At 33.3% G+C, this 22,543-nt stretch overlaps 2 protein-coding genes across 2 annotated transcripts; one reads left to right on the top strand and one right to left on the bottom strand.

Moving 5' to 3' along the window:
- The first annotated feature begins 618 nt into the window (after positions 1 to 618).
- Positions 619 to 3,408, top strand: LOC114342461 (uncharacterized). The gene is made up of 2 exons (XM_050645545.1): positions 619 to 1,706; positions 2,529 to 3,408. Exons 1-2 carry the CDS (start codon positions 1,392 to 1,394, stop codon positions 3,354 to 3,356), a joined length of 1,143 nt encoding a protein of 380 aa, XP_050501502.1. The 5' UTR covers positions 619 to 1,391; the 3' UTR covers positions 3,357 to 3,408.
- LOC114342471 (uncharacterized) lies at positions 1,782 to 4,548 on the bottom strand. Its single transcript, XM_050645546.1, has 3 exons — positions 4,266 to 4,548; positions 3,464 to 3,823; positions 1,782 to 2,418 (listed from the first exon to the last, which is right to left on the bottom strand). Exons 2-3 carry the CDS (start codon positions 3,818 to 3,820, stop codon positions 1,804 to 1,806), a joined length of 972 nt encoding a protein of 323 aa, XP_050501503.1. The 5' UTR covers positions 3,821 to 3,823; positions 4,266 to 4,548; the 3' UTR covers positions 1,782 to 1,803.
- Positions 4,549 to 22,543: the final 17,995 nt, after the last annotated feature.

The raw sequence follows: 22,543 nt of genomic DNA on the forward strand, positions 1-22,543 counted from the left end.
AATGAGTGAGCAATATGAGATATAACATAATATAGTATAAGTCTCTGTGCATGACCAGATTAACATGTTTGGTACCCATCTCGAACAAGCTCTACTTGGCTGGTACCACATACTTAAATCATTTATTTAGTTACACAGTACTACTCACATAACTTATGTGTCGTCAGTACCTTCCGTAAAACCTTCGTGATGCTACCCATACTTCATGGCCACTGAATGTGTTAAAGCTTGTTAATGTAGGAGAGTTATACTGAAATATATATCTTATATTATATTGCCTTAAATAGAAAAAATATCTTATTTAAATTGTATCCATGTAAGTTTTGATTTAATGAAATAAACCTTTTAATCAAAAAAGTGTTGTTTACTTGTGTACACCCAGCAATATCCTGATCATAGATAAATAATATAGTATTACCGGATCCTGATATGCAGACGCCAATAGGGCTTTTCATCGATTGTCATTTGTTTCGAGCTTCTGTCATGAGTCACATAATATTAATGTATCTACGTCATACGTCTTTGGTTTGTATCATTGGTATATACCAATAACGTACGACGTAGATATATTAATATTATGTGACACATGACAGAAGCTCGAAACAAATGACTGTGAATGAAATGCCCTATTGAATAGGGCTTTTTCATCGATTGTCATTTGTTTCGAGCTTTGGTCAAGCGTCACATAATATTAATATATCTACGTCATACGTCTTTAGTTTGTATCATTGGCAATATCAATAACATAGATATATTAATATTAGACAACACATGGCAGAAGCTCGAAACAAATGACTGAGTGAAAAGCCCTATATCATGTAAATACAAGTCATAGAGATGTCTTTCTACGGTTAAAATTTCACAGCCTAATGCCGGTTTTCCACCAGAGAGACAGTTTTTAGAAACACAAACAGAAATTTTTTGAACGAAAAAAAACAAAAACAAAACTGAAACAATCCCAAAACTCTTGTTTCCATTTAGCGGACTTCATTTTGTTCGAGTTTTGTTTTTGTTTTCGGTCCTTTTCCACCGGAAAACAAAAACAAAACACAAACTCGTGTCGACAACAACATTTGTTGTCGCGAGGAAGTCAAAGCAGTTTTTCTTTAATTAAAACAATGTTTTTTTCTCAAGAAGATTTTTTTATTCTTAGTTGTGGATGGTTAATATTGAAGTCATTGGAAAAAAAGTAAGTAAATATAATTATGTTCGGTGTACTAGCTGTTTACTAGCCAAATAATCACTTTAAACGGTACATATATATTTTTTAGTAAATATAATTCATAAATGATAAAACAGTATTGTTTTTTAGGAGAAGAAGAAAACGCAAACACAGATATTGGGTTCGATCACTTTTATCTAGAAGAGTGAGCGATGGTGCTGCACAATTGATGAACGACATCCAAAATGATGACTTTGGGTTGCATGGGGAACTGCGCTCATCTTTTCATAATTTTGTGAGAATGTCTTCCTCTGATTTTGAAGAACTAATGACATTAATTGGAGGAAAAATTGCCAAGTTAAATACAAACTTCAGAGATTCAATTTCTATTAAAGATCGATTAGCAGTAACACTGAGGTTCCTTGCAAGTGGGGACAGTTATCAAAGCTTAATGTACTTATGTAAAATATCTGTTCCCTCCATATCACGAATTATACCAGAAGTGTGTGATGCCCTAAATGAAGTTCTTAATGATTACATAAAGGTAAGCAATTAAAAATACTATATATTTTATTTATTTTTGATTATTAAGAAGAAAAACGAAATTAATACATTTTAACTTACTTTTAATACATATTTTTTTAATTAATGTCCTGAAAAAGTGATGAAAAAGCTTCTTTTAAAATACTTGTCTCTCCTTGTATTGGGTTGAAATCATTTGTCTCGCTTAAAGTAATTACTTGAACTTTCTGTCCTGACATTGCACTTGCTGATGAATTGTCAGATATGACAGCCCATGACGGTATGGAAGGTGAAGGCATTGGGGTGCAACTGCTTTGTGGAAGGTGGGACCTGCGAGCATCAAACAATATATTTGTAATCTGCTGTTGCACAGTAATCCTTGAGTATTCAGTTTTTAAGCTTCTAATATTATTAGCTACCATCTCTCCAAATACGTCATATTCATCACGCTCTTTTTTTTCATATACTGATTTCATCATATTAAATACTTGTGTGCTTTCACTTTCATTGTCTTTCTCCACATTTCTATTGGTTTTCTTTTTGGGTTGGTTTTTTGATGTAAACTCATTTTCAGGTGCATTTGAGGTTGAAGCATTTTGCATACAAAACTTGTCAGTTTCCAATGGTGTAGCAGAGTTTTCAACTTTACATCTTTCAGGTTCATCCTCGAGGTCATGGATGTCAACAGAATTTTGGGTCTCCGTTTGAGGGTCGTCATCTGAAGATTCACTTTCCTGAAAACAAAAAACTTGTATAATTTTATGCTAATCTGTATAAACATTGCTCAAATTATGTTCGTTATGTTAATGCCAAAATTATAAACAAATTATTCTTTTTATTTTAGGTGCCCACCAACTCAGCACAGTGGCAAAAGTTGGCGAATGATTATAACACTAGATGGAACTTCCCAATGTGCGTGGGAAGCATGGATGGGAAGCACGTTGTCATGCAATCACCCAAATATAGTGGAAGTGAATTTTTTAATTATAAAGGCACATTTAGCATAGTTCTCTTTGCTGTAGTCGATGCAAACTACAATTTCACCTACGTGTACATTGGTTGCCAAGGGCGTATATCAGATGGGGGAGTTTTTAAAAATACCGGCTTTGCCAAATCTTTGAGCAAAGAAATGCTTAACTTACCCGAAAACGCATCCCTTCCAGAAAGAGAGAAACGTGTACCGTTTGTTTTTGTAGCCGACGATGCTTTTCCCTTATCACCAAATATATTGAAACCGTTCTCCGGACACCAGGATCGCGGATCTATGCAACGCATATTTAACTACCGTCTGAGCCGAGCAAGAAGAGTGGTCGAAAATGTGTTTGGTATATTGGCCTCTGTGTTCCGTATTTTCAGAAAACCTATACTACTAGAACCACCAAAAGTAGAAAAAATTGTGCAAACTTGTGTTTTATTACATAATTACCTGCGCCGAAATACCGAATCAAAAAATACTTATACACCACCGGGGTCATTTGACGTAGAAGATATAGATTCGGGAACTATTAGAAATGGATCGTGGAGGAATGAATCACAACCAACTGCATCAATGTTACCTCTAAAACCTGTGGCTAGGAAATCTTTGCAAGAAGCACAAAATATAAGAAATGAATATTGTGAATATTTTATTTCAGACCAAGGACAAGTACCCTGGCAATTAAAATATGCGTAAATAAAGGGGATTATGTTAGCAATTTGTAATTATTTATTTATTTTCTTTTTTTTTTGTGAATACCTAAATCCCTTAAAATGTAAGTAAACAATAAACAAAAAGCTTACCTCATATTCTCCACCGATTTGAACGCCTTTTCTTGGTTTATTTTTATCATGCATAAAACTCATTGCGTTATAACCAAACCACCTGGGTATAAAATTCTGACCCGCGCCAGATTTTTTTATTTTTTTATAGTTTCTTCTTTCACGTAGGTATTGTGACGTTATGTTTTTTATTTTTCTGGCTATTTCCAGGTAATTGGTGTCAAACAATTGGGCAATTTGTTTATGTGAATCCACTTTTGCAATCCTATTTTTATAGTTGGCATCCCTTGGGTACCACAAATTTCTATGTTCCCTCAAGGCATCTATGAGGGTACAAATTTCTTCAGTAGTCCACTCCTTTTTACCACCTTCAGACATGATCTGAAATAACCAATGAATAATGTATATTATTTATTTAATAACCATGGTAATATTATTAACGAACTATTCAATTAATTACTATCTAAAAAAAGGAAAAAGTTTGTTTACATCTGATCATATGGGTCACTATATCATGTACAAAATTCAATATTTACCCATCTTGCTTTTTTGAACATTTTGTACATGAGATCAAAACAATTTATAATTTATAAAAATATCTTACAAAAACAACAGGCTACATAAATGGTAAATAGATTTCACTTAAAACTAATTTTGCTATAAAATAAAATTAACTTGTTACAATAATCTATAGGATGGTTCTGATAAGATGAAGTAAATATTCATTTTACCTTTATTTCTTTGATAAGAAACATCAGCTGTATTCATATACATTTATTTTATGTAAATAGTATTTATATAAAAAAATACATTATTTACTTACCTACAATTTGGTTCAATTCAACAAATATTGATAACCTGGCTGGTTATATTAATATTATATTATTATTATATTATTAACCTTGTTGGCTACAAGTATAAAAACAAGAGAACAAAACACGACTGTTTCCACTAAACAGACTAAAACAGGCTACAGTTTCAAAACATGTCGAAACCTTTTGATGTTTACCGCTACCGAACGGGACACGATAAACAAAACTGCAACTGTCGCAAAACACGCCAGTCTTCAAAAAGTTTCCAAAAAGTTGCAGTTTTGTTTTATTCGACACGAGTTTGTGTTTTGCTTTTGTTTTGTCCGTTCAGTGGAAAACCGGCATAAGGACATCATTTATGTAACTTCTTAAGCCGTCACAAAATGACTGCAATAAGAAAATAGAATTTATTAACTCGCCTCGCCCCCAGGCAAAGTAAAGGTGCTAGGCCACTAAGAATGTTTTTTCAATTTTTTTTATTTTGCGGCTTTAGCACTTAGCTATTTAGCCAGATACATGATGAGAATTAATACTATTATAATACATATTAAAACTAATTCAAATTACTAGTAATTTTATTAATATTCTGAATAATTATGTAACCACTTAATACTAAAATAAAAAAGTGTCCATCTATACTATCCCAACACATTTTCACCTTTGAAATCGTAAATTTCCATTCCCATTAAAAAATAATTTGTACTGTATAAGTATATTTCTTTTGAGCTTCATTTTTTTTTTCAAAATACTGCAACATGACTTTTAAATTATGACACAGTACAATACTTGTTTCAATATTTACATGTAAATAAAATAATCCTAATTACTTGTAAAAGTAAGGTTATAAATTTAAGAATACAGAACTCTCTCTTAAAACCAAAGTGGCATTAGACTAATTTTAAAATTCCCGCTAAAACGAAAAAGGTAAATCTGGCAACAGTGCCGTCGTTTGCTGGACATTTAATCTCTCCCACATAACTAACGAGTCAGCGGCGGAGAAACCTGGGTTACCAAGAGCGGGCCGGCCTCAGCGAGAGAGGCGAAAACCCCTTAGATATGGTATAGAGGATTGAAAAGGATTACCCTTGGGGCAATCTTTTTATGTGGGGGGGAGTGATGTAACGTCTATGGTTTTATGGCCCTCACCGGAGTCGATATGTTATTGTCGGCTTTTCGAAATTCCTTACGTGTAATTCGACACCGTTTCGTCTGGGCTGATAGTAAAAATTGTCTAACAAGCGAAAAAACAGATGGGAGTTTTCGAGAGCTGAACCTTTTTTCGGGGTGATAAAAATTAATGAGTTACTCGTTTTGTTCGATGTTAAAAACTTTTAATAATATAGGAACAGATTCGAGGACTTATTTTAACGATGTTTTTGGTTTTTGGGGGAGTGTGTGCTGTACTGTATTTGGTTGTGGACGTGTGCGTGATTTGACGAGCGAACGAGGGCAAAGTTACGGGTAAACTGGTTACTTCTTTGCGGAAAAAGTGCGAATTTTCAATAGTAAAAAAAAGTAGAAAAATACGGGGTCGCGCAGTACCGTACTAACGATTTCCGAAGTTGCCGGTAGTGCGTAAAACTTTAAAACCAATTGGAACAATAAGTGACGGATGCTAAAGGTGGTGTCTTATCGCAGGGGACTTCAACCGATGCGTGTAATTACTGAGTCTTCGGAAGCCGTAGCCATAAGGTAATGACTTTTTTTTATTTTTCTTATGTAAGCTATTAGAACCTTAAATGTGCGTAATACCTAGAAACATAGCCGGTTAGTACAGTTAATAAGACATTAGAACTTTATAGCCGGTATCGTACAATTTTGGCTCTGGTTTTCTTCTGTAGTTGTATCCTGATTTGCATCGTTTTGTTCTTCTGTAGCTGTATCCTGATTTGCATCGTTTTGTTCTTTTTGTAATACAGAGAATTTGTTGGAGGTCGATATTGGTGAGTTTAACCAGTAATCATCTATTTTGGATTGTTTTGTTGCTCTAATATATTTTTCCGGGCTATCAATTCGATTTCTTTTTTTGTTATGTACGTGTTTCCAATCATCTGGTGCAGATTCAGCTTGGGATTGCGATTGAACAGGTAGTACAGGATAATATTGTGCTGCACTAGTAGAAGGCTGCATCGGTTGTGAAACTAAATGCGGTTGCACGTTTTGAATACTCTGAGCTGTGTTATTATATAAGGACTGTTGAATTGGTACATATTGAATTTGCGCGTACGGTCCTGCACATTGGTTTAGTGATGGATTTATAGTAATGTCCTGTTGTGGATACTGTACATACTGAGTATTATAATTTTGACTCATGGTTTAAAGTCGTTAAGATCTGAAGCATATTCTCATGCGTTATTAAATAATATATTTTATTATCAATAATTTTCAATCTAAACACTAACCTCTTATTTACAGTTAACAGTTTTTGGTATAATAAAATATTGTTCTACTTTTCTTATTTTTTTTAATTTTTATTATTTTTCTTGATTTGATGTAAAAAAAACCGCGAGAAGGGTTAATTTCAGTTCAACCCTGCGGAAAATTAACCCCCGTCGGCTTTTTTTAATGCTTTTGTAATCTCTATATTTATAAAATTGCAATATTTATTTAAATAATAATAATGAAATAATACGTTACTTTGGAGCGGTGATTCCCACCTTTATACTGTTGTCACCACTTACAACAAACCGAAGAATGTTTTGACACAAAGTTCGAGTTTTTTTTCACTAATTAGCACTCGCGCGGAACAAAAACACTCTTGAAAATGACATAAATGTTTCTTATGAGACAACGGAAACTTTGCATGTTCGAGTACATCTAATTCGCGTGAAAAGTTCTCCAAACACTTTAAATAACACTCATCACTTTTGGACACAATGAAGAATCATTATTATAGCTAAATTTTTATTTTTAGTATACAGGGTTGGTCGAAACTCGGAATGAGTATTTTCTGAGTTTTCTTAAATGGAACTCCCTGTATTTTAGTATTGTAATGAAATGATATTTTATGGTACTTTTTTATTTCTGAAGCATTCCCTATACCTAACTGCTTTAATTTGTGCTTAATTGTTAATCGCACTAACAATCTTAACTACCTAGGTATTTTGATAGCTAAACCATTATTGGTAATTTTAAGGCGGCTCACTCTGGATTAATATGTATTTATTTCTGAAAAATTATTTGTGATTGAATATTTTCACGGCCAACCTAATAAAATGTTACGTATTTTTTGTTGAAATTAATGTTCAGCTTGAATCACCAATAACTCACAAATTAAAGCAGCTAAGTATAGGGAATACTTATAAAATAAAAAAGTACCATAAAATATCATTTCAATACAATACTAAAATACAGGGTGTGCCATTTAAGAAAACTCAGAAAATATTCATTCCGAGTTTCGACCAACCCCGTATACTAAAATTTTAAAATTAGCTATAATAATGATTCTTAACAATAATAGACTATATTAAAAATTACTTGAACGTAAGCAGAGTTCTTAATGTCAAACTATTACAATTCTACAGGGTGTGAATATTGCTACGTAATTAATAAAAAAACGTAAATATCTCTTAAAATACCCTGTAAAATATTACAAAACCTCATATTTTAAGAAAGAAGATATTGAGGAGAATCCAAAAATGTAAAAATATACAGGGTGTCTTATTTAAAAAAACGAAGTTATAAGCAACTTCCGGTATAACCGGAAGTTGCAAAGAGATGAACATATTTTCATTTAATAGATTATCCTTCAAAACCCCTTTATTTAAATTTTCATGATTCTATTGACTTTGGTTCTCGATATATTTCTAATAGGCCAGTTATCATCCTATATATCCTTAACCCTTTCACCCCCAGCTACTAATTTTTTTGAGGTAAATAATCCCAGCGATTTTAAGTTTGGACATACGGCGTAAGTTTTCATGCTTATATACCAACGGCCGTACGTTGTACGTCATAGGAACGAACATACACTGAAAAATGTAATAACTTGTACAAAAAAAGATATTTTCTATTAAAATGCATGATACCGTATACCGTTGAGTGAAAAGTATAAAGAGACGCAACCAAATGTACTACTTTGTGCCAAATTTTTCTCACGGATAGATGGCACCTGTACATAATTCTCCAGGATTTCCCACACTTTTTACTTATTTGGATTGGAGATTCAGTGGCGTATTGTTTTATAATAGTATGATACAATTGATTCAAAAGATGGCATAATCTAGACATCCAAAGGCAAAGTTATCCTCCAACATCAAATGTTCTATATGGTCCATATAATGTTCAGGAAAAAGTCACACCATTTTGAGCGTCGGGTTTGGGTGGGAGAGTGGGGAGAAATCAGTCAATTCGTAGTTTTTTACGTTTTTCGTCAATATTTCTATAACTATGCGGTTTAGCATGAACAACCTTCTATACAAAAATGTTCTACATTAAATTTGAAATAAAAAAGGACCTACACATAATCCTTCTAAAATGAACAGTTCCAAAGTTACGGAGGTAGTATAGTATAATTGGTCCAAAAAGAGGCCAAACCCAGACATAAGTAAAATTTTTCCTCCAACACCAAATTGTTCTACTTATATGCTCCACATATTGTTTAGTAAAAAGTTGCACCATTTTGAGCGTCCAGTTTAGGGGGGAGATGGGGGAGAAGTCGGTAAATTAGTAGTTTTTTTACGTTTCTCGTCAATATTTCTAAAACAACGCTTTAGCGTAAACAATGTTCTATACAAAAATGTTCTACATAAAATTTAAAACAAAAAGATCCTATGCACAATTGTTATAAAATCAACGGTTCCAGAGTTACGGAGGGTGAAAGGTGGAGGTTTTCTATACTTTTTATATATATTCTTTTCAATTGATGATGATTTTGGTTGGTGAGGTTGACGTTTCTTCAAGGGCTTATCACCATCGGCCACTGAAATAGCAAATTTTATTTACAAAACAAAATCCTGTTAAAGAAAATTTCTTTCATCAGTAATAATATTATAAATTGCCCAAAAAAATTAAAAAGTTTCGAAAACCTCCACTTTACACCATCCGTAACACTGGAAACCTTAATTTTATAACAATTATGAATGGGCCTTTTTTGTTTTATATTTTATGTAGAACATTTTTATATAGAACATTGTTAACGCTAAAGCATAGTTTTAGAAAATATTGACGAAAAACGTAAAAAAACTACAAATTTACCGACTTCTCCCCCATCTCACCCCAAACCGAACGCTCAAAATGATGTCACTTTTTACTGAACAATATCAGAGGTGTAAAAATAACACAGAAAGAAAAATACAATTAAGTTTTTTTAAACGCTTTTATTTAGTTCAGTAGTTTGCGTCAAATCTTTAGACGTTAATTTAACTGTCTTTTCTCCAATGCAAATTAATGAAAATTTGCAGACATATGCATTCGATGGAACAATTCACAAATAGTCAATAAAAAAAAATTGTTTTTATGTTTGTTAATTGTTTAAATAAAAAAAAACGATTTTAATGGAAAATGCTAAAATTCTCTCGTTTTTTACAATGTAAAAACTTGGAACTTTTACGGATTATAGCTAATGATATGAACTATACATAATTTCACTTTTTACGTTAATTGTTTACGCTATACTTCATGAATAAACAATAAAGTTTCAAATTTTTTGCCGATTCCGACTACTTTTCATGTTAGTATATCATATGTTTTATACATATTTTAATAAACATGACGATATATTTTAATGTTTGAAAAGTGTAAGACTAAAAAGTAAAAAATAAAAAAATATAAAAAAAAAATTTAAGAAACGCTTTTCTTTAGTTACGAGTGACTAAAATTAAAAATAGTGTAAAAAAAATCAACCAAAAAGCAAAAAATAAAAAAAATTGAAAAAATTTAACACATTCGTTAAAGAAAAGCGTGGGGCGAAAACCGTTTATTCGATGAAGACGCGCCACGCTTTTCTTTGACGAATGTGTTAGATTTTTTAAATTTTTTTTATTTTTTGCTTTTTGGTTGATTTTTTTTTATACTATTTTTAATTTTAGTCACTCGGTAACTAAAGAAAAGCGTTTCTTAAAAATTTTTCTTTATTTTTTTTTATTTATTGATATAATACATAATTTATACTTTTGTGATACAACAAAAAATCGGGGTCTGAATCACTGTCACTCATGATAAGAAATAGTTTTCAAGATAATATAAAATAATTTCAAAGAAGACTGCACTTCGAACTGCAGTTTAAAACTAAATCGAAAACTAATATCTTTTCGATTTTATTTATTTATTTTAACCATAAGTAGCCTATCAGCAGGGACACATAAACTTTTCTCCGGATTATTAATTTAATCCTCAAGAAACTCTGTACCTGCAGAATATACATTATTATCTGGATCTAATTCAGTCATTCAGTGTTTACCTGATTGTATTCAAATTTTGGGTAAATATACCTGAAATCTAATGAAACCCTTTTAAAACACAGTATTTATCAATCATAAAATAGGTTTTCCCAAAATGTACTTACAATTAACTATTACTAAATATAAAGGTCGCATATTTTTCTACCTGTCTTTGGACAAAATTGTTTGTTTGAAAAGGGGTCGACCCACGATATACTAAACTGTGACTAAACTAAATAATTGAAGACAGATGCTAATTTCCAATATTTATTTACAGTGGAACCCCGATAAGTCGGCCTCCGATAACCCGGATCGATTTTCATCAGATAAAATAAAAATGTTTTCACTTTGACTGAGTTTTTTTTACCAAGAAATAAACAATTATGTATACAACTGTACGTAATTTAGATGTACTGGACATAAGTATTTAATTTTTTTGGCAATTATAATTACCTTTATCTGCAAGAGTACCGTATTTTATTAATTTTTACCATATTCTCGGGCTAACCCGGATTGTCGATAACCCGGATCGGCCGCGGTCCCGATTAATCCAACTTATCGAGGTTCCACTGTATTTATTTATTTATCTTGAAACGTTTTTTTCAGTGTAAGCCAAAAATCCAAATAAAAACAGTTGAAACGTAATAAAATAAATTTGACGTACGTCGTACGTCCTGAAGTACGTATAGTATATACGTATAGTAAGTAGACGTACGTCGTACGTCCACTGGTGCTGAAAGGGTTTTAATCTCTACAACAAAATTTGGAATGACCATGAGTTTTAACTTTTTGAATAACAAAAATTGAATGTCAGGCGCCCAGTTATCATCCTATATATCCTTAATCTCTACAACAAAATTTGGAATGACCATGAGTTTTAACTTTTTGAATAACAAAAATTGAATGTCAGGCGCTTTGATTTACATTTACGAATTACTTATATGATTCAAACTACATTCAATAGTTTATTCTTCTGTGAAGAACTTGCTTAACTTCAAATTGTACAGAATGCAGCATTAAGAATAGCTGCAGCGGCGCATGAGCCCATCGAACGTATTCAGTGTTAACCCCCTTAAAAATTCAAAACAAAATATCTTTCGATATGCAGCAAAAGTTCAGGCGATGTCATATCCCACTATCCATCATAGCACTGGCGAAAGTTTTAAAGAAATTTATATTAAAAAAATCGAACAAGTTGTATCCTCCCGCTAATATCTTCAAGTACATACTTGATGCGCTTTAAAAATAAAGGAGTGATCAAATGACACTTGAAACAAATTCCTTTTATTAAAAATTAATAAAACCATACTCAGTTAGTACAAGAGCACAAATACACAGATCTACCTAATAAATAAGAATGCAAATTGCAAATGACACTATACTATTTGGGAACAAATTTTATTTTTTGAAACAATTTTTATTTTTGAAACAAATTCCTTGTATTAAAAATTAATAAAACCATACTCAGTTAGTACAAGAGCACAAATACACAGATCTACCTAATAAATAAGAATGCAAATTGCAAATGACACTATACTATTTGGGAACAACTTAGAAGACCTAAAAGTCCTTATGAACAAACTGGCATATTACAGTAAACAATACGAAGTCATTATAAAAGTAAAGAAGACAAAGCTTATAATAATTAGCAGAAAAAAAAAAGATAATAGAAGTTCAATTCTACGTCAAACCTCAGTAGAAAAAGTGACGCATTACAACTACCTCCGCTCCATAATAAATGAAGGATAGACCAACAACCAGGAGATAAGAGCGCATATCGGCTAAACTAATCCACCTTCATCCGGACTGGGGCCCTCTTCAGGCATCACAACTTCTCTTTTGGTATAAAAAGAATACTGCGATGCTATATCCCTAATAGCACAAGGACGTCCAATGGACGTCCATTGGACGTCCTTCACGGACTTTAGGGACGTCCTTTGGACGTCCGTTTTCGTCCGAGGAACGTCCTTTATACGTCCTATTTTGGTCCAAATGTCGCGCTACCGAACGTCCATTGGACGTCCATCTAAGGTCCGAGGGGACGTATATTGGAACTTAATCGGACGCAAATTGGACCTTAATCGGACGTCCTAGGGGACGTAAATTGGACCTTAATCGGACGTAAATTGGACCTTAATCGGACATAAATTGGACCTTAATCGGACGTCCTAGGGGACGTAAATTGGACCTTAATCGGACGTAAATTGGACCTTAATCGGACGTAAATTGGACCTTAATCGGACATAAATTGGACCTTAATAGGACGTAAATTTGACCTTAATCGGACGTAAATTGGACCTTAATCGGACGTAAATTGGACCTTAATCGGACGTAAATTGGACCTTAATCGGACGTAAATTGGACTTTAATCGGACGTAAATGGGACCTTAAGCGGACGTAAATTGTACCTTAATCGGACGTAAATTGGACCTTAATCGGACGTCCTAGGGGACGTGAATTGGACCTTAATCGGACGTCCTAGGGGACGTGAATTGGACCTTAACAGGACGTCCAATTTTGGTCCAAAGGCCAAGTTGTTAAACGTCCAATGGAGGTCCACCTAACGTCGGAGGGGACGTTCGGTGGACGTCATTTGGGCATTCATAGGATGTCCCAGTTTGGTCCAATGTCTTGCTGCTGAACATCCATCTAACGTCCTGGAAGGTCATTCGGTGGACGTCTAGCGACGATATTTAGACCTGTGGAGAATGTATTGTGGGAAATAAAAAATATATTTTTTAAGGAACTTATATTTCATCTTATATCAAATTACAATTATTGGATATTACAGTATTTACATTAAATTACAATACACTTCTCCAAGAAATTAACGCACCACCTTAAATATGGGGTATATTTGATGTCTCGTATTTCCTAAACCTGTTGTCCCATCTAAGTGATGTTTTTATAATATTATAGCCTAGGCTATAGGTTACCTCCTTAAGCTTGTCATGCTGTAATATATGTATATTATATCATATCGCTCTCTATAGTAATGTGATATAATATATATTACAGTATAGCTCCCTGTGCATGACAAGCATAAGGAGGTAACATATTCTAGGGCCTAGGCTAGAATATTATAAAAAAAATCACTTAGATGCAACAACAGGTTTAGGAAATTCGAGACATCAAAAATGCCCAATTTTTAAGGTGGTGCGTAATGGGCTGTATATACAGGGTGTAACAAAAATACAGGTCATAAATTAAATCACATTATTCTGGGACCAAAAATAGTTCAAATGAACCTAACTTACCTTGTACAAATATGCACATAAAAAGTTACAGCCCTTTGAAATTACAAAATGAAAATGGATTTTTTCGATTATATCGAAAACTATTAGCGATTTTTTATTGAAAATGGACATGTGACATGTGGCATTATTATGGCAGGAATATCTTAAAGAAAAATTATGGTGAAATTTGTGCACCCCATAAAAATTTTATGGGGGTTTTGATCCCTTAAATCCTCCCAAACTTTTGTGTATGTTCCAATTCAATTTTATTATTGTGGTACCATTAGTTAAATTCAATATTTTTGTTTCTTAGTATTTTTCAGATAAGGCAGTTTTTATCGAGTTGCGACTTCTTTTTTAATATGTCCACGTAAAAATTTTATGGGGGTTTTGTTCCTTTAAACCCCCCAAATGTTGTATGTTCCAATTAAACTATTACTGAGGTACCATTAGTTAAACAGAGTGTTTTCAAAACTTTTTTGCCTCTTTGTATTTTTTCGATAAGGCACGTTTTATCGAGTCTGGCTTCTTTTTTAATATGGTTCAAAATATACCTAAAAATGTAAAGCATAAATAAGTTTGCATATTATTACCAAGTCTCCATAATCGTACTTAACCATATACAAATATGTGGTGGATTTGACAAATATTCACAATATTTCGATAAAAATTGACTTTTCGAAAAAGCAATAAGAGGCAAAAAAGTTTTTAAAACGTTGTTTAAATGGTAGGTACTACAATAATAATTAAATTGAAACGTGCACAAAAGCACATTGTTTTCGATACATTGGAAAAAATCACTTTTCATTTTGTAACTTCAAATGAGTGATAAAGGCACAGAGACTTAGATCACGAGGTCACATTGAAAGGATGCCAAAAACGAGGACTCCGAAAAGGGTACTAAACTACACTATAGCTTCAAGAAAGAGAAGAGGAAGACCGGAAAATAGATGGAAGCAAGAGGTCGAAAAAGATTTGGAAAGAATGGTGTTACAGGGTCAGAAAAGAAAAATGAATAAGAGGAAGGAATGGAGAAAAATCACATATCAAGCCAGAGAAGATCTCAGTACATAAAGAAACGTGAAAATGAAGAAAAAACAAACTTTTCAAGCCATGGGCCTCTAAGGCCCTTGGTGCTATTAATATATAACTTCAAAGGGCTGTAACTTTTCTTTTGTGCACATTTGTACTAAGGTAAGTTAGGTCCAATCAAACTATTTTTGGTCCCAGGATATGTGATTAAATTTATGACCTGTATTTTTGTTACACCCTGTATATATATAAAGGTTATATTTGGTTCTTGGGACATCAAAGTATATTTTTTAGACATTCCCTGGATATAGTCACTGATGTGACATACCTCCGATTTGTTTTTTCATGAGTTTTGTAAGAGAGACTAAAAACTTTTTTATGGTTACCTCCTGTTTTCATATATTTTTTGACATGTTTTGTAGTAAATTCAACTATCTATTTACTACAAGACATGTCAAAATTTACATGTGAAAGCAGGAGATGATCCTAAAAATGGTTTTTCGTCTCCTACAAAATTCATGAAAAATCAGATAGGAGAATTTGTACATTACAATTCTCTGATGTTTGGGAAAAAGGGCTTAAGTCAGAAATGCACATCGATAATGTTTTGATGATTTCTGGACCAGAAAAATCGGCTCTTTTTATTGGTACATACAGTTTACGTCTACAACAGTTTTTTGCTGGTCCAGAAATCATCAAAACATTAGCAATGTGCAATTCTGACTTACGCCCTTTTTGCCAAACATAAAAAAAGCAATCTGGTCATAACTGACCAATGAGCAATTTTAATTTAACCTAAATTACTAATGTTTCTTAAAATGAAGAGCTTACCCGATAGCGTCTCTTATCTAATCTAACAAGATCGTGCACTATTCTAACATACACAGCCACATCACGCACTATGCTCTGCTTTTCACTATCACCTATCACTCAAACTAGTTCAAAAGGCTTTGTCCTCTTCAATCTTCTAGTTTGCCCAGTAGTATCGAGGAGGATTTCCTCAATATTCTTGTACTTATTTAAGTTGTTTGTCGGGATTCCTGCTATCTTCTTGATGATTATATCCAGGTTCCATTCCTAGGTATTAATATTTGTTTATAAAGTAATAACTTATTATGCATGGACAATGTTGTTTCTTCCAATTAGCCAATACACTTTTTATATCTTTATTTTGGTTATATCTGGTTTTTTGTAGACCACTTTCAGCTGATTCTAAAAAAAATTAAAATGAACGGTAATTTTTCTATTCTTTACAATTAAAAATCAAAATATTTACAGGTAATACATGCATAAATGATTCGTTTCATAAAGAAAATTGAAAACGGATTTTATAATACTTACATAATTGTCCAGCCATAGCCAAAACTAGCATACTAAACAGTACAGTTGAGTACAGCAAAAAAAGCCACTAATTTCCATTTTTCACCCCCTTATCGATGCATTTTTTTCCAATCAAAATTTTTACTAAATTTTTAGGTTATCTTATGATGAAAATGAAATAATTGATGACTTGATGACCAATGACCACGCGACGCTACATAGATACTCGCGCGGCAAATTTGAAAATTAACGCAAATTGAATAGTAAATGGCCTCTCTTTAGAGTATGGAAAATTTTACCCCTCCAGGAGGACATTGTACTCTTTTCATAGAATATCTTGTGGTAACTTTCCAGCCATAATTTAATCAGATGTTCACGGAATAGAACTTTGATAGTAGAATTCCTGGAATGTTTTGTTGTTAGGGGAAACTTTTATTTTATTTATTCTTGAATATTTCCTGTTGTTAAACATTGTAACCAATAATTTACAAATAAGATTTTCATTACATTACATGAAATCAAAACATGTTTTGGATATTAAACTATATAGTTTTATAATTGTAATAATTTAATATACAATTTTGAATTAAGATTTAATCTTTCGATCTAATCGATTTAAACTACAGTAAAACTTGTGTTACCGGCCCCCTGCCAACACCGGCCACCTGTACTAACGGCCAGTTTAAAAATTCCCCACACTAATTACAGTAAAACCTGTCAGTAACGGCCGCTAAAAATGAAAAAGCTATTGGCCGATATAGAAAGGTGACCGGTATTGCCAGTTTTTGTAGTCTAGATATAATTGGTTTGGGGAATTTTTAAACTGGCCGTTAGTACAGGTGGCCAGTAACACAGGTTGTACTGTATATCTAGGCTACAAAAACTGGCAATAACGACCACTTTTCTATATCGGCCAATAGTTCTTTCATTTTAGTGGCCGTTAGTGACAGGTTTGACTGTATTTCATTAACGTAAAGTTAACGCAAGTTAATATTTTATTGAATTATTTTGCTATTTGATCTCGTAATTGGTATAATGTGTCCAATATAAGCGTTCATAAAACGTCCGTATTTCGTCCAGTATGGACGTCCAAAGTCGGACGTCCAAAGGACGTCCATATTTATTCCGTCCGAAGGACGTCCATATTTATTCCTTCCGAAGGACGTCCAACATGGGACGTCCGTTTATAGTCCATGGACGTTAGGACCAAAAATGGACCTATTTTGGACGTCCAAATGACGTCGTGTGCTATTAGGGAATTGTCCGTATTTCGTCCAGTATATATACGTCCATATTTGTTCCATCCGAAGGACGTCCAACGTCGGACGTCCATTTTTATTCCGTCCGAAGAATGTCCAACGTCGGACGTCCAAAGGACGTCCATATTCATTCCTTCCGAAGGACGTCCATATTTATTCCTTCCGAAGGACGTCCAACGTCGGACGTCCAAAGGACGTCCATTTTTATTCCGTCCGAAGGACGTCCAAAGGACGTCCATATTTATTCCTTCCGAAGGACGTCCAACGTCGGACGTCCAAAGGACGTCCATTTTTATTCCGTCCGAAGGACGTCCAACGTCGGACGTCCAAAGGACGTCCATATTTATTCCTTCCGAAGGACGTCCAACATGGGACGTCCAAAGGACGTCCATTTATAGTCCATGGACGTTAGGACCAAAAATGGACCTATTTTGGACGTCCATTGGACGTCGTGTGCTATTAGGGATGGCTATCTATAGCCACACCAGGGGGTGTAGTGGAGATTGGTGTTTGGTGTCATTGGATAGATTTTTAAAAATGATTAAACATGTTATTTACATTGAACATGATATTTAGTTTGCGAAATATTCGACCATTCCGCTACTTTTGGGACACCCTATATATTAAATTTCGCATTTTAATTTTGAAACAAGATATGCTTTTTCAAAATGTGACATATACACATGCAACTAAGTGGAAACCATATGGAAAACTTTTTTATTATTAACTTTGTGAAAAAAAAAATCATTCTTTATCAAATGCTCTGCATAGTCTAAGACCTAAGATGCAATCATCAAATATCAAATTTTATCAATAGTGTACGATGTATGTTAAAAAATATATTTCGCTCAAGAGTAAAGTACCTTTATATTTCACAATATCGAAAAGTGTTATTAAGAGCAAACAGTAGCGATCAACAGGTAGCAACAAACGCGTTCCAAGATTGCGGCTCTAATTTTGAATATTTTGTCGAGATATTTGGCATATATATTCGTAATATAATAAAGAATGGCGGTACAGAGCCCAATTTCAGAAATAAGTTAGTATGTGGAAATTACTCTACATACAACTAAATAAAATATTGAAAAAAGGAGCCTGTGCCGCCATTAAGAAAGACAAAAAAATACACTTTCTTCCAATAAACTTTTTTTATCCCGTGCCTAGATTTTGTGTCACTGGAACTACTAAAAATCTATTTTTTTATAACAAGAAATCGAACGTCACTGACTAGGCAACATTTCGCTCCTATGTGTATCAAAATTATTGTTTTTGGTAGTATAAACGTCACTGTCAGTGTCGAATTACCGACGCACTGTTGCCTCACTTTCGAAAGTTCGCAATCTTGGACCGCGTTTGTTGCTACCTGTTGATCGCTACTGTGTGCCCGTAAGAAAAGTTATTTGGAATTAAAAATTATGTTATAATATGTAATTATATTCTTCTAATTGAAAAAAATAAAAAAAATTTTAATTTTTTTCAAATTACGGATATTCTTGGATATCCTACGGATATCTTGTTTAAAAATAGTCCTAGAATTTTTTGCTATACACCGTTTTGAAGAAAAAAATTAAGCTTTTTTTATTCCACAATGTATATACTTAAATGTACAAAAAAAGTCATAATGAGACATTTTAAAAATATCAAAAATTATTAAAAGTATAAAACCTTGAAAAAGCATCACTTGCTTAAAAAGAGCCATAATAGCCTTATACAATAAATTAATAGACCAGGGGTCACCAATTAGTTTCCCTGAGGATCTGATTCGAAAACCTATGATACTTCGGGGGTCCGGATTTATGCTGCCTGTGTCTGACTGTTCTGATTCGGTTTCTTTGTGGATTCTTATTAAATCATCTCCTATAAACAAATCAGAAGAGTGCCGGGCGAAATTTTTGAGCAGAAATTGTTTAATATTTTTTAACAAATTCAAAACATCACTTTTTTTGCCCGCGAAAATATGTTTTTAGCATTTTTGGGTCATCTTAAATAAAAAAGATGTTTTTGCCAAACATTTTATTAAAACTTCAGAGTGTTCAAGCATCGCAAAATGCATATTTTCTCGAAACTATCAACTTTTCAGAAATATGACAAGAGACCTTTATTGTTTATAATACCCAAGAAACCTAAAAATACATTTTTCGAGGCAAAAAAAGTAATTTTGAATTTGCTTAAAAAATTGTTTCACCCGGCACCCTTCTGATTTGTTTAAAGGGGACAATTTTGAACAGGAATCCGCAAAGAAATCGAGTCGAGAAACATTTTTCATACGAAAGTGGCCTCACATGGACTAATATGAAAAGGAAAACTAATAATAACTGATTGTTTTTTGGTTACTGTATACTTTTCTGTAAGTTTTCCGGGTACAATAAATATAAATTCATTGTATATTGTTTTGATGTTATTATCAGTATATTTTGAAAACAGCAGTATTGTAAATTGTTACTGAGAATATTTTAAAAATTAAGAATTTATATTTTGAATGCTAATATACCTGGATCCCGCATACCAAAAAAAGTTGATTAATAGCAAGCTGAAAATTTGTTAATAGTATGATAGTCCAGGATTACTAGGGCTATCTTCTTCCGGTAAGGGTGGTTAACCCTTATCCGAGGGGTGGAATGATTAATAGTCGTTTCACTGTTGAAGTTGTTTTATTATACTCGCATGAGTACAAGCTAGTTAACTACGTAACGTCGTCTCGCGGAGTGTAGATGACACTATCTTTTAATGTGAATAATCTTACATCTAATAAAATAGAATGACGAACGTGGAATGTGTAATGAGGATTCCCTTATTATGTTTTGGTTGTATAAATATATTTAAAAGTGCAAAGTCAGCGTCGACCCTGAAAAGTGTTTATAGTGGCTGTATGTATAATTACACCTCACGATCTAGGTCAACAATGTTTATGTAACGAAAGAAGGTTGGAATTGTTTATGATGACATTTAAATAACCGAAAGAAATTAGCGTAGATAATTAAAGGGTGTTTTTAAAAGATATCTAATGAGTACAGATGAATTCTTGTACACCTTTCCCTCCTAAGAATTTTCTGACTACGGGCAGAAAATTTTGCAAGTAGTGCTACCAACGCATACTGTGTTGTAATCAATACAAAAAATTTATTTTATATACAAACTTCCTAAAACTACGTAAATACATAAATAAAAATAAAAATGTTCGTTTAACAACATTGTTTCATCACACTTGTCACTCACTGTGTTTTCGGATTGTAAGCATATAATCTATTCTTATGTATTTCCTTGATTTTATTGTTTTCTATTCTGATTTTACAATTAACGTTATTTACTTCTGTTATTGTGAAAGGACCTACATAAAGACTATCAAACTTACCATTCTCTTCCCTTTTTACCAGGACTAGGTCTCCTATTTTAAAGTTTTGAGGTGTTGCTTTGAGCTTATTCTTTTCTTGCCGCTCTTTTTTGTGTTTTAATAAGAAGGTTCTGGCTCTCTCGTGTGCGCTTTGTAGTTTGTATCGTAACTCATTGTAGTAGGCATCTATATTGTAACATGGTTGAATCTCCTGTGTAAGGTCTTCCGGTATGTTAACCTTCCTGCCATATAGCAGTTCGAACGGTGTGTATCCATGATACGCGTTAGGGGTTGTATTGTAGCAGTATGTGAACATTCTGCAACACACATCCCAATTTTCTCTGTCTTCATCTATGAATGCTCTTACGTACTCGTTCAACGTTCTGTGTAGTTTTTCGCAACTTCCAATGGACTGTGGGTGGTATGCCGTTGAAAAGTTGTGCTCTATTTTTAATAGCTTTGTTAATTCCTGCATTACTTCGTTCTTATACTCTGTGCCTTGGTCTGTTCTTATTTGCTTCATGAGTCCGTATGTTGGTATGAAATGATCAAAGATTCCTCTTGCTATTGTCTCTGCTTCTTTATTGCACACTGGTATGCTGACCGCGTATTTTGTCAGTTCACACAACATTGTGATACAGTATCTATTACCTTCATTACTTCTAGTGAATGGACCTATTGTATCTATGTATACTATGTCCCATGGTTTGGAAGATGTGTCCGATATCACGAACTCTTCGACATGTGTTCTTTTCGGTTTGTTAATTTGACATTTGTGGCATTGTTTAACGTATTTTCTTACGTCTTTTTCCAAATTTTTCCATCGGAATCTTGCCTTTAGCTTCTTTATTAGTCTATTATTCCCTACGTGTCCTCCGAACATCGGGTGATTATGGTATTCTTCTATTAATCTGTGTTTTTCTTTGTCATCTTTTATTGTTTCTGGTACTTCACATATGTATATTTCTATATTCTTCAATTTTTTATTTCCTTCTTTAATAAATTCATCAATTGTGCACAATTTAAAAATAATATCATTTACGTATATCTTTACTTTACGTACTGCATTCTCTACCGCCAGCTTATCAAGCTGTGCCAACGCTTGGTTTAAATCGAAATGATCCAATCCTGTGGCTATGCTTTTGCTGCATTTTATTTTGTTTTTGGCCCTAATGCTCAGTCTTGGTGAGATTAGTTCTGCTCCAAAGGACAAAATTGGTAGTCTATGCGCCTCTAAATTATTTAGTACCTTCCTTACTGTCTGTTTGGTGGCTTCTGGCTGTAGTGCGAGTTCACTTTCAGCCTTTGTTTGTCTTGCTTCCTTCTCCTTTTCTCTTGCTTGAGCTCTTGTTATAGCTAGTATATGGGTGTTGTCTATGTATAGGTTCTTTAGTTGATGCAATGTTATTCTTGAAAGGCTGTCTGCGTAGTTACTTTTCCCTGTTATATACTCTATTTCGAAGTCATATTCTTTTAGGTCTAATCTGATCCTCGTGAGTTTTGAGGTTGGTTCTTTCATTGCAAATAGGTGTGTCAAAGGTTTATGGTCTGTTTTTACTTTGAATGTTGGTGCTCCATATAGATAGGTAACATTTAAAATAATTAATTCCCCAATGAATCGCTAGTAATTCCTTAACGATTATAGGTTTATTACATTCTCCTTTACTAAAACTTCTTGATGCATATGCTATAGGTAGGTCTATTCCGTTGTAATCTTGACTTAGGATTGCT

Source organism: Diabrotica virgifera, chromosome 3 (genome assembly GCF_917563875.1).
Source record: "Diabrotica virgifera virgifera chromosome 3, PGI_DIABVI_V3a".
Classification (NCBI taxonomy): domain Eukaryota; kingdom Metazoa; phylum Arthropoda; class Insecta; order Coleoptera; family Chrysomelidae; genus Diabrotica; species Diabrotica virgifera.